The following is a 12,769-nucleotide window of genomic DNA, read 5'->3' as shown; positions in this document are numbered from 1 at the left end:
GCGCCCCGCCCGCGGGCCCTGACGGGAACACCGCGCCGAGATGGCGGCACCGGGCCTCGTCCTGCCGGCGGCCGCGGCCGGGGGGCGGTGACGGCGCGGCGGGGGACACTCCTCCGCTGAGGGACACGGCCGCCCCCGCCCCGCCTCCCGGTGCCACGGCACTGCGGGACGGGCCCGGTGCGCAGGGGACAGCCCGGCGGGGCGGGGCGGGGCGCAGCCGGGGCCGCTGCGCTCCGGGACAGGGGCTGGGGCAGCGGAGCGTCTGCCCCGTCCGTGCCTCGGGCTGCCGGCTGCCGCTCGGGTGTTTCGCTTTCCCCTCGTGAGCCCGCCACTTTCAGCACTTGCGGTTTGTTTTCTGGCGCAGGGTTTGAAGCCCAGACCCAGAAATGAGGAAGGTTCTGTGCGTGGAGCCCGTCATTTTCATCTACGTTTTTGCGTCTTTCCTGACTACCCCGCTGGTGCAGCAGTTCATCTACCGGCGGCTGTGGGAGCAGGAGTACAATTCCACTTTCGTGAGCGACAACAATGTCACTCGCTGCGAGCAGAATAAGAGCAGCCCGGCTTATATCAAACAGAAGGCAAGTGGCGGGGAAGGAATAATAATTGTGAATAAACTTGCATCCAGGAGGTGCTGCCTCCGTATAACCTCCTGTTTTATAACCTTAACCTTTAATTCTCCGGAAAGCCGTAGTTTTGTAATCTACCCTCACTTCACTGTCTCCTCGCTCTAATGTCATGCTGTAGGTATTGCTTTAAAGACAAATATCTGTCTCCGGGAAGATACTGGATTTTAGCGGGAGTTGAAAACCGTCTGAGAGAATGGGGACCTAATTAGCATTGGGCTGACATTACCGCGGGTACGGCTGGAGGCTCCTCCTCCCACGACCATTGTGCCTGTTGTGTTTGTGAGCCACCCGTTGTCTCTGTGGCTCCTACTGTTCTTTGTAACCATGTGAAGTTTAGCAAATGCCCTGTAATTCTGAGAGATAGGATCTAGCTTAAAATACATATATTTCAGAAGAATTTGGAAGAACGAGGAACAGGGGAAATTAAAGTAATTTTTTTTGTGTTTTTAAAACGTGGGGGAAAAAAAAGACTGGTATTTGCGTGATCGAGTGCAGTTGATGGTTTGCCATTCAGAGTACTATTCCGCCTTGTTGGAATACAAGGACATCAGGATGACAGGATCCCATGGTCAGTTACATTTTTAGCACTTTTCCATAGTTCAGTGTGCTGGATAGCTAATTGTTGCCTGGTACCTCTTCTATTGCACTTCTAGTGCAGTTTTAATGCCACACTTAAGCAAAGCTAACTGAGCTGCCAGGAGAAGAGATAGTCATTCTCCATTTCCCTTTCCCCTCTCACGCCATATGTTGTATCTTGCAGTTCTGCACTTACAGGTTATGGTTTGGATTTGAGTGGGGCACTGATTGAACAGAAAGCTCATCTCTTGTTTTGGGGTGGTTGCTTTTTGAATGTTGTTTTCTTTTCTGAAGCAATACACTGCTCTGGCACACTCAGTGGACACATGATTTCTGTGTCTAACATGGGAATAGCAGAGGGAACATTTTTTCAGGAGAGGTGCAATAGAACCATACTTGTCAACAACAACTGGCAGTTGGGTTGGATAAAGTGAAAGATGACTGTAGGGTCAGAAAAGTAAATGATTCACCGTATAAATTACACAGAAGTTGGGGTTACAGAAGTAGTCAGCTAGCATTCCCTTACACTGCTGAAAAGGTGGTACTTGAAAATTTTTACTCACTTCCCAAATTAGGATCTCTGTTGTGCTGCATATGTGCAAGACTGATTGCCTGAGCTTATCTGCCTTATTTGTCATATATGAAAGGAGATCGTTAATGGTACATGCTTCCAGTGAAGGTGATCAAAGAAATAATTCAGGACTTCTAGTGTGGTGTATGTTCTTTATCATGTGACAGAAGCTGGTCTCAGTAGAAAGAATGTGAAAGTAGAAAGGTCAATAGAATTGTGGCCCAACATGGCTTCTGGGCTGACCCATGGAGGTAATTACCAGTTATTGTCAGAATAATGCTTGTATGTTACTTCCAAAAAGTGTTTTCTCTAGTATTAGCTCCCCATTTGATGTTATGTCTGGCCATTTTTTCTAAGCATACAATTCTAATTGCAGAGCCATCAGGAAATCTGTATTTCAAATACATCTTTGCATTTTTCAACCCACTCAAATTCAACCTGATTTTCAAATTGCTGTCACCTATGGTTCAAGATATAAGACTCCATATTTCGTTTTGCAAAACACTGAGGCAGAGTTCTTAATTTCATCTGAAGTTTTGATAGCATCTCTGATATGATGGCATATTCACACTTTACAGGTCTCTTGTTTACAAATTATAGTTAATTTGATATTGGAGAACATGAGTCCTTCAAGACAGCAGTTGAATAATGGCCAATAGAACCTCTTAGTTTTCCTTTCCTGCCAAATTTCCATTCTCTGCATTTCAGTGATTGCCAGTGGGGCATGAGCTTTTGAACAATTACACTCTTGTCTGGATGCCTTGCTGCATTTTTACACCACATTAGTTACCACAGCGTAACAATTTAAGTGCTCAAAACACGCATTAATTTAAGTGCAAGTGGGCCTCTGGGCTGAGTAATCGTCCTGTGTATGGGCCAAAGAGCAGGTCCAGTAACTTTATTCCAAACCCTTTCACGAGTAAGTGCGAAGTAAGTGTTCCAGATTTTCCAAGACCTTCCTAAGTGAATTAGGTTTATAGATGTAACTTTTGCTGTGAGGCCCTGTTTGGCATTAATGTTCAGAAGAAAATCTCTCTTAACAGTTAATTTGGTGTAAGTCGTTATGCTCTGAAAATGAAGAAGCTTTATACTAATCTCACCTATTTCAAGGCAAAATGTAAAAGGAAATTGAAGACAAAAATCACTTGGAGCCTGCATAAAAGGTGAAATATAATTCAAAATGGTTAGTCATTGCAGAATTTAGATTAATTAGTTTTTACAATTTGAAAAAAGTAGTCGTCTTATAATAAAGTGAGTTTAAAGGCAATTTGAAGATAAACTGAAGCATTCTGATCACTGACTTGCATAATCTTTTTTTTTAATATCTCAGAAAGAGCTGTATTATTAATCATTAAACATTGTTTATCATCCCATTGATCAGTTCATTTCCCCTTGCTACTCAGTAGTATTTTATCTTATGAGCCTGTGAGTTTATCATATCCTTTATATTGTTCAATCTCAGGTGCTGAGCTTCTCTCTAAATTTAATCTTTATATAAGTTACTTGCTTCTTGATTTTCGTTCTTTTAATTTTGAAATAGGTGATTTTAATATCTATTTCTGTCCACCATGAGTAATTTTTCAGAGTGTAGTGAATTTGCAGATTAAAAAATTGGACCTTTCTCTTCAAATATATGATTATTTAATGGAGTTACATGATTTTAAAGCAGCTGAAGGTTTGACCTATGATTTTCTATATTATTTTCCTTTGGCTTTATAAAACCCACAGAGTGGGCAGTTGCATGCCTTACACTCTAAATGGATTTTTCCTGTACCTATGTCTGTAGTCTTCAGGAGACATCAAGTTTTTTATCTCAGGAAGTTCATGGTTACATGTGGTACCTGGATGTGTAGCCGTGTTTTTTGTGTTGCACAACTTCTTCCAAAACAAGAACACAACACATTTTGGTTATTTTTTCATTCTTTCAGTTTTACACTTCGTTATGGTCTGGCAATAATCTTTTTTTTAATGTGGTTAATGTGGGTTGAGATGATACATATTAACATTTATTTTTAATGTAGTAGCATTTGTTTGATGCTTATGTCTTTCAACAAGACAATCCTAGTAAAGAAGCAGTGTCTGCAACTATATAGAGTTCTCTCTGTCAGCATCAGAGGACTTAAAGATCAGCACAACATCTTCCATCTCAGATTGTCCGGTCTTCATGGTTTTGGCCCTTCCAGGGTGACAGCACTGCTGCCCAGAGGACAAGATGTCATGAATGCTGAGGCAGTCAGACACCATAAGGGAAGGGAGCAAAAGACTATGGAGCGCTGGGGATCTTGAAGGCTTTCCTTGAGAACCTCAGGATCAGTTGAATTTTCCTCTTGTGATAAAACCTGGTATCTTGTAAGCAAAGGAAGAGATTGAACTAGAAACTCATGGTGTCTGCCTGTAAATATAAGTATGAATTTATAAAGCATTCAGCAGGTTTTTAAATTGCCCAGTGTATATTCCTGTAAGTTTTAGGGATTTTTCATCATTTTGGATGCTACTGAATCAGGATTATGTTAGCTACAGAGGAAACGCCTGAAACATGGAGTACAGATGGCGTGAATACAGGCTGAGAATGGTGTGGGCAGAATTACACAGCTGTACCTGTTGCTGATTGAAGAGCACAGTGCCTGCCCAAGTCAGTGTTATGCCTCAGAAAACTCCAAGAAGACTTTCAGCATGACTTTACTCTCTGCATCTGAAACTTTATCTTAGCTAGTATAAAGGGTTTGTACAAATGAAGTTGCTTCCTTTTCCCCTACTGTCTGATCAGGTGGTTGTTTTTGAAAGGGCTGTTGTGGCTGTTCTCTTGTCAGGTCTGCACCTATGTATTATAAACAAGATCTGAATTAGCTTGCTGAGTGTCCTTGTTATGAAGCAGCTGACTTAATAAGAATTTTATTTTTTCTTTAATTAAACATCCTTTAGTTATTTTTTTTTTTCTGCAGCCATTCATGCTCTGTTAAATGGTTGTTTTTCAGTTACATTTGATTTTTATACTTCTGTTAAGAAGAACTCTAAAATTTTCCCCATAATGGGTGTTTAGAGTTTTATTTTTATAGTGTTAGCTGCTGTTCCTTATGTGAATACCTGCTGTGCTGTATCTGTAGAGACATCACTGATTTGGATTATTTCTGAACCCAGAGCTTTACACTGTTTGCAAAATCCATTAGTTCACTTACCTGTGAGTCAGTATAATATTTAAAGCTGTATTTCACATTTTTGCTTGTTACTATTGTTTGTAGTAGTAAGATTGTACAGTGGGATGTCAGAGCAAATCACGATCTGTTTACTTGCATAATGTGCTCTAGTCCATGAATTGTTTCTTGTAACCCCCCTCAGTAGAATTATTTGGGAGGAAAAATGATCTCCTGTGAGGAGGGAACATGGAGTGTATTCCTTAATCAATGACTGGCTTACTACTGATTTCTGATTAGTATTAAAGTAGCCCAGTCTCCTTTTACCCTACCTATATTGAAGGAGATACTTGCAGTTAAAGATAGTTACAGCTCTTGTAAGTGCATGTTCAAAAGAATTGTTCTCTTGTCTGCATTGAAACTTCTCTGTCAACAGTACTAGTAAGACTGTGTCTTATGCATTAAGTTTTGGGTTAAAATGTAATAGGGAATGTTTGAGGAATATACAAAAGTCTGAATATGCAATGAATTTTATTATAGCCTAGTATATCACAATGTCATATAATCTTATAAAACTACAATGCATGTATCATATCTTATAATAGTATAATTTATAATCTATAAACATGTACAGCAACGTTCATTATATTGCATACTAATAATTATATATGTAATACTGTTACAGATTTTTTCCCCAATGTATTATAGTATTTACAATTATTTTTATTTTCTCTTTGCAGGAAGTTCAAGAAAAAGCCTCTGTTTTTAATATGCAGTTGGACTTAACTAGGGCCATTCCCAGCCTTACAGTTGCCTTTGTCATTGTAGCTAATGGGGATCGCCAGGGACACAAAAGGTCTTTAGTTTTACCATCAATGGGAGCTTTGATTTCTGGTATTAGCTTCACTGCAATATCATATTTTTCCTTGTCACTCTCTGTCCTATTTGCAGTCGCATTTATTACTGGACTGTTTGGGAGTTTAGCAACTTTCCTTGGAGGAGGCTTTGCTTACATAGCAGAGGAGTGTCATGATGAGAAGCAGAAAACAACACGAATAGCTATAGTGGATTTGATTTTTGGAGTTGTATCTGGATTGGCAGGACTATTATCTGGCTACTTTCTAAGAGAAATAGGCTTTGCATGGACATTTGTGATAGCATCTCTGCTTCATGTCATTAATATCATCTATATTATATTTTTTCTGGAAGATACCGTAGGCGTATCTCAACTCCAGCATGAAGTATCAGTATCCTGGAAAGAACTTATTAGGGAGACATTTTCTGGAGTGTACATGCTTTTTAAAACTGCCCCTTATAAAAAGAGAATTTTAATAATCGTGTTACTTTTTACATTTATGACTTATTTATTTACTCTGTTTGGTGGGAGTTCACTTTTTACACTATATGAACTGGATGAGCCGCTCTGCTGGAGTGAAGTGTACATTGGATATGGAGCAGCTGCATTCACTTCTGTCTCGCTGACCAGCTTTTTAGGAGTTTACTTATTTTCCAAATGTCTCAAAGACATTTATATTGTCTTTATTGGGATATTTTCTTACATTGGAGGAATGGTCATGGCTGCCTTTGCCAAAACTACCCTGCTCATGTTTTTAGGTGAGTTCCGAATCAGTTGTTCCATGGTCAACAATGTATATGAAAATACTGCTGTGTTGTCTGTAGTGAATGCAGGTGTTGGATATTGAATGTACCACCTTGAAAGGGTCACAGAGAGGTAAAATGTAAATGGCTACTCAGACTGATCTAGGATTTGATTAAAATATGAACCGTATGGAGAAACAATGGAATTACTTGCTTATGATTTGGTTTTCATGCCACAGAAATATATTTGATTTATTAATTTCTATGTTCATGGATAACTGTGTCTCAGTGCACATCTAGTCTGACTTTTCTGTTACCTTTTTCTATTTGGGGAACTAAGTGTTTAAAAGTATATGACTAATATAATTGCAATATATTTGTGAAATCATGGATTTTAATTACTTCAATGTCTCATGGCTGCTTTACAGTGAGAATACCATCTTTGTTCTGCTTTATGCCTATTCCTGTTCTCCGATCCATGCTGTCAAAAGTGGTTCTCACTAGTGAACAGGGTAAGTAGAATTGTTTTTAAACAATAAAATAATATGGTGCTTCAGAACAGAGATGCAAGATTACCTTTAAACAAATAGACACTATTTTAAGACTGCTTTTCTTTCAAGTTCTGTATAATATGAGTCTGTGTCTTGACATTAATGGCTTCTGGTTCTGAATATAATATAAACAACATTGTGTTAAAAACTACTGCAAGTTTCAACTATCAAACAAAATACTGTTCTTAAATTAAAGACCATGGGGGACTTGCAGCAAAAGAGTGCTCAAGATTTATACAAGTGTGATTTCACAAGGGCTTCTATATTCACATGATTTTGGCATGCAGAGAAAGATGTTTCTGTTATTTAGTCAGTTTCTCACTTGCTAATTTAGAAAGGTAAGCAGTAGGTAGTCGATCTTCATAGCATTTGGAAACAATTAGACTTGGATCCTTAGCTATACAGTAGGAACCCAGCTTCAGGCCTGTGGCTCCCAAACACGTCCCAATAAATATCACATAATACTTCTCAAAGTCCTTTTCTTATGGAACACAGAAAAAAGCATGTCAGGCCTCAAAATATGGCTCTGATATCCTATATTTTGCTTTTGGGGCGTGTGTATTTTCTAGATTTTCAGAAATATATACTTTCTAGAAACATTTTCCTGAGTTGATTAGTTTTGTTTTTTAAAAGATTAATCTTCATGCACTAAAACAAAGATCTCTTTGTACTAGCTGTGCTAAAATACACCTCTGGTATTGAGTTTCTTGGCATTCTTCAGGGCTTTGGCTACTTGAATAGTTTGATGCAGCAATCAGGTTGCCTCTTGTCATCCTTTCCTGCTTACCTAGTGTGATTTTGGTTATGGTCCTATGACTATGAGTGCAGCTTGGGAAAATGTGTTCAACAAGACTGACAGGATAGACTGCCACTCCAAAGGCTAGTTCAGTCCAAAAAATATTGTTTGTTTCTTTTCAAAAACGAGAAGGCAGTGGTTTTAAGCTGAACCAGCAGTTCCTTGTTGAATCAGTCTTTTCCACATATAAGAGTGAAGATTAGAGAAGGAAGAAACAAGAAAGGGAAAAGTAAGAAAAAAGAAGAACTGGAAGGGGTAAAGGATGGAGATGTGCACAACATGGTTAGTGAGAATAAACAGGTCAAACATCATGTTATAAGCAAATGCAAGAAAGTAGGCATGGTGACAGAATAATAGTGAAGAAAAAGTTTCTATCAACAAAATGTGTTGTTTATTTGTTCTTTTTTTGTTCATTTAAAAAAGCTAGCATTTTGGAGGAGTTGCCTCAGGAGACACTTTCATAGTAAAGTATGATCCTCTAGTGCTTGTAGCTTGCATACTTGTAAAATTCCTGCCAACAGACATATCTTTTGAACCATGTTTAAAAGCTTCTGTACTTTGAAGAGATTTTTTTTATTTTGTTTTGTTTGTAATTCGCCCATTTATTTTTGGCAGGTGCTGTGTTTGCTTGTATTGCCTGTTTAGAAGTTGTGACCGGCACTATGTCAATTTCAGTTTTTAATATTATCTATGCAACTACTGTTGCATGGTTTTCAGGCTTTAGCTTCCTCCTATCGGCAGGCCTTTGTCTAATCCCACTGTCTGTCCTGTGGTAAGTATGGGCTGGGAGGGTTCTTCTGACTGCCTTTGCCAGTAATTTATATTTTGACATGAATTGAAGCTGAATAGTTCAGTGTGGTAGTTCTCAAACTTTCCTATCTGCTACTGTACTGTAGTGCTTCACAATTTTTCCCTGATCCAGCTACCTGCCCTCAGCTCTGTGCTGTGAATTTCCCCCAAACTGAAGCCTATCCTGAATGTACTGCCAGTGGGATGCACCATAGCCTTGACTGCATGAATGCCTTCCCTTGGTTTGAGACCTTTACATGGTCTTTCTTCCAGGAAAGACTTTCCCACTGATTACATGAAAAGCATGAGCTTAATTTGGCAATCTGAGCTCTTCTAGATGCTAATGAGGGTTATAAACATGACGTTAGAGATTAATGGAAAGCTTTCTGTCCTGGTCTTTGGTCATGGGTACTCTGTGACCCAGTGCCATTAAAATCTGTAAAAGATTTTAAAGCCCAAAAGAATAAACCTCTAAACATGTTTAAAAAATAGGCCTCTCTTGCAGTTGTGTCTAATCATATCTAGTGACCATCTAGTAATACGGACAGTGAAATACCATTCATGAGTATTCATAAAGCAAAGATCACTTAACATTATTTCCAGTATAAATTACTTCTTCTTAGAGTGCTTAAACAAAAATCTAAATGACAGAAAAATCACTTTTCATTAGATAGATTTACAGTTGAGGGGGAAAGATATTTTTCTTAAGAGGGTTTCATTCTGTCTGGGGACAGATATTTTTTCCTAATACTTAGACTTCACCTCAGTCACCTTTTATTACTGCATCAGCTGCATTTTAAGATTTAAATAGGCAGTGATAATGCTGTAGATTTAGAACATTTCACATAATTTCAAGTCTGTTCCTGCTTCATTATAATTATTTGCACAGTCTTTACAAAGAAGCTATACTAATGGTAATTGAAGGTAGTGATGGGTCTTACACCTGAGGGAATTGAAGCAAAGGCATCTTGCACGTGTGAGTAGAATACTTTCCAGTAAAGTAAAAAAAATAATTGAGAAATTCAGTTATATTAACAAAGGCAAAGTACTTGTTCTATTAAGTATTATCTTTAGTTTAGTTCAGTGTAAGTAGAGAAAGTGTCTATTAAGAAAGCAAAATCTATTGCAGAAGAGGTAACAGATATTTACCAGCAATCAGTCCATCTTGCAGTCAGTACTGTAGTACATCATCACCATAAATTTCTGAAAGTTTTTTGTTTCTTTATCTTCTGTCATTGGTTTCAGATATATATGACCCTTTGACTACGCTTTCTCTGCACCTTTCTTTTTAGAGTGTCATGCAGTGTTACAGTTGGAGAACAGAAAGGGTAGTTTTCCCAGTCTCTTACAGCAGAATAGTTTAGTACTGTGCTCAAAGGCAGCAGTAATGATATTGTCTGACTTGTGCAATTAGGGCATTGCTTTTGTTTACTAAGACACATCACCAGCATCACAGAGGATGGCTGCACAGTGCTATCCTGTGTGTTTGTTGGTGCTGAATCACCATGCTGTGTTGAACTATCTCAGCTAGATACCTCTCTTGTCTTTGTCTTACAGTTGGCTTCTGTGCACAAGTTGGAATGGGGAGGACTTGGCTCTGCTGGTACCTGAAGAAGTATCCAGCATAGAGAGTGCTGATAGTTGAACAAAGGATCCACATACCCAGGATTCCTAATCTGACATGCAGTGGCAGAGGTTGTTACATCACACACACACAGATAACACAACACAATCGCCAAGTGGCCCTGCAGCAATAAGCACTAAATTGGTACCACTCAATACCCAGTCTCTTTTTAGCACTTGACTAAAGCTAGCTCTTAACTATGGAAATAGGCTGGCAATTGAGATTAATGCTGCTTCAGCATGAAGGAAAAAATAAGGTAGGATGATACTTTTTCCACTTTCCCTTTCTCAAGTTTGAGAATGCCAGGTGTGGATTGTGATACATCCTGTATCACTCTAAGTTGAGTGACAGAGATAAGCTTAGCAACCCAGAAGACACTGGCAATTCTGCTGAAGCCATTGCAGTTTGTGCCAGCTGAAGATACGGTCCACTGTGTTTATCATGAACGCCTGTATTAACAGTGAAGCCCCCAAACTGTCTAAAATTCCTAAACTAAAAAACAGTTTTTTCATAAAGGAGACTGGAGGCAATACTTACACCTGCCATAAGTACACTTACTGTTCTGCAGCTAGCAGAGTGTTTGTGTAAGTTTACACAAGATGTGTGGACCTTGCCTGTGACTTAGTTCTTGAAATGGATTTTCATGCAGAACTGTCAGGAAATTCGCATCTTGCAGAGTGTGAAGTTCAGCCTAAACCTACATTTTGCAGAGGCCATATTGAATATTTATAATTTTCCATATATTAAGGACTATGTACAGACATCTCTGTTTTGTCCCAGAGATCCTTCTTGTTTTCTAGTTAAGTTGGTACTTGACTTAAATGTTTCTTTTAGTGAACAGCTGTGATAACAATTCTTAACTGTAGATCTTTATTTTTTTAAGAACCCTGAAATGAGGTGACAAAATCAGAATCATAAATCTAATCATCTTGCCACGAATGCAGCATAATTTATGAACACTTGAACAGCACTTCTAAACTTCAAAGCACTTTACAAATGCTATTCAAAATAGCCTTCCATAGTAGATCCTATCCTCTCTGTTGCATAAAGAGAAATTAACAGAAAGGACAAGTGACATGCCCAGGGCTCCAGTGCAAACTGGTGAGACTGCCAAACCTAAGAATCAGTTTCAGCACTGACTCTTCACCTTTTCCCTTAAGATCTTTAAGCAGAAGTTATCCTGAGTATTAGGTTCTAGAATGCAGAGCACAGCAGACGTGTGAAAATAACACCATGTTAAGGACCACTCCCATGTGTTGATATTGTTAAAGAGTTTGACAGCCAATACTGTTCTGATCTCCCTAAGTTTTGTGACTCTCTTCCCCTAAAACAGATTAGGTAGAAAAAGCAAAACAATGTAAAGTGGTAACCATTTAGACAATTAAACTTCTAGGAAAGCAACTACAATGACTTCACATGAACACAGCATAGGATAAAAATGCAGACAGACATAGCATGTGCTTTATAATTGATGAGCTGCTTATAGCCACTGATACCCATCCTATGAACAGACTCCTGCAGAACTTCTCAGTGGTATTCCACCAAAAAATAGTAATACTAAATCATGATGATACATAACTTGGAAAGAATGCAGTCATTCAGTTATAAAGGATCTATAAAAGTATCATGATCACAGAGAAGCCTGGAAGAAGATTCCAATAAGTTAAAGGAAGAGCTTACAATATTCAGGAGACCACTATCTGCTCAGCACAGTTGAAAACAGGGCCATTTATCCAGGCCAGAGGAAATGTGCTAACACCCCTAGCCAGTTCTTACACTTCTGTCCTGAACTTGCAAGACTGATTTTGGCAATTAACAATCATTCGCTTTCTCTCAGTAGTTTAGACAAGAACTAGAAAATAAAACTACCTTTGAGGTGCCCAAGCAACTGCCAACTTGTTGGAAACATGAGCTGAGTTCTACAATAACCAGTGGGTCCAAAACATAATGGGTACTTGTAGAGAGATTAAAAAAACACTGATGTAAAGGATTTCAGCACAAACATTACATTGTCTTCCTTGCCTTTTCATTATGCAGTTATGTAAGGCTTTATGAAATTAACTATTTCACACAAAACTGCCTGGAAATAAAAAAGCAAATGCAGAAGGGGCATGTACCTTCACTTGCTCTTCTCCAGTGCACACCTCTTCTAGCACTTGGAAGCTTACAACAAAGTGAGCCACTTCTGCAGTGGTGCCATGTCAGTCCAACTGAGGACAAGCATGTACATGTCAGGAATGGCTTTGTTATGACTTAACTGCACAAAGTATGTGCTGTTTGCAAAGTATTTCTGGTAGATGGAGCATTTAGAACTGGCTATAAATTCAGGTTAAAACACATGGAGGATATGAACTGTTTTTAAAATGCCTTGCACAGTGCAAGCTGAGGAACCAAGTACTAATACACATCAGATTATTAAAGCAAAATCTTCTAAGTTTGTAATAATTTCCTTGTGTATAAATACAAATTATTTTGACATAATAATAATAAAGTTTGTTTTTTTAAA

At 38.7% G+C, this 12,769-nt stretch overlaps 1 protein-coding gene across 1 annotated transcript; it reads left to right on the top strand.

Annotated features, from left to right (window-relative positions):
- Nucleotides 1–219: 219 nt before the first annotated feature.
- On the top strand, nucleotides 220–12,769 carry SLC46A3 (solute carrier family 46 member 3). The gene is made up of 5 exons (XM_014879678.2): nucleotides 220–578; nucleotides 5,645–6,518; nucleotides 6,932–7,015; nucleotides 8,466–8,622; nucleotides 10,197–12,769. The coding sequence occupies exons 1-5, from the start codon at nucleotides 387–389 to the stop codon at nucleotides 10,282–10,284; spliced, it is 1,395 nt and encodes a 464-aa protein (XP_014735164.1). The 5' UTR covers nucleotides 220–386; the 3' UTR covers nucleotides 10,285–12,769.

Source organism: Sturnus vulgaris, chromosome 2 (assembly GCF_052056855.1).
Source record: "Sturnus vulgaris isolate bStuVul1 chromosome 2, bStuVul1.hap1, whole genome shotgun sequence".
Taxonomy (NCBI): Eukaryota; Metazoa; Chordata; class Aves; order Passeriformes; family Sturnidae; genus Sturnus; species Sturnus vulgaris.
The sequence above is the reverse complement of the archived record's forward strand: the minus strand, read 5'-3'. Positions and strand labels throughout refer to the sequence as shown.

What these genes read in the sequence shown, in the direction of transcription:
- SLC46A3 (XM_014879678.2), top strand. Translation starts at nt 387, where the DNA reads ATGAGGAAGGTTCTGTGCGTGGAGCCCGTCATTTTCATCTACGTTTTT. An exon ending in TACCCTGCTCATGTTTTTAG is followed by an intron (nt 6,519 to 6,931) that starts GTGAGTTCCGAA and finishes GCTGCTTTACAG; the next exon opens with TGAGAATACCATCTTTGTTC. An exon ending in GGTTCTCACTAGTGAACAGG is followed by an intron (nt 7,016 to 8,465) that starts GTAAGTAGAATT and finishes TATTTTTGGCAG; the next exon opens with GTGCTGTGTTTGCTTGTATT.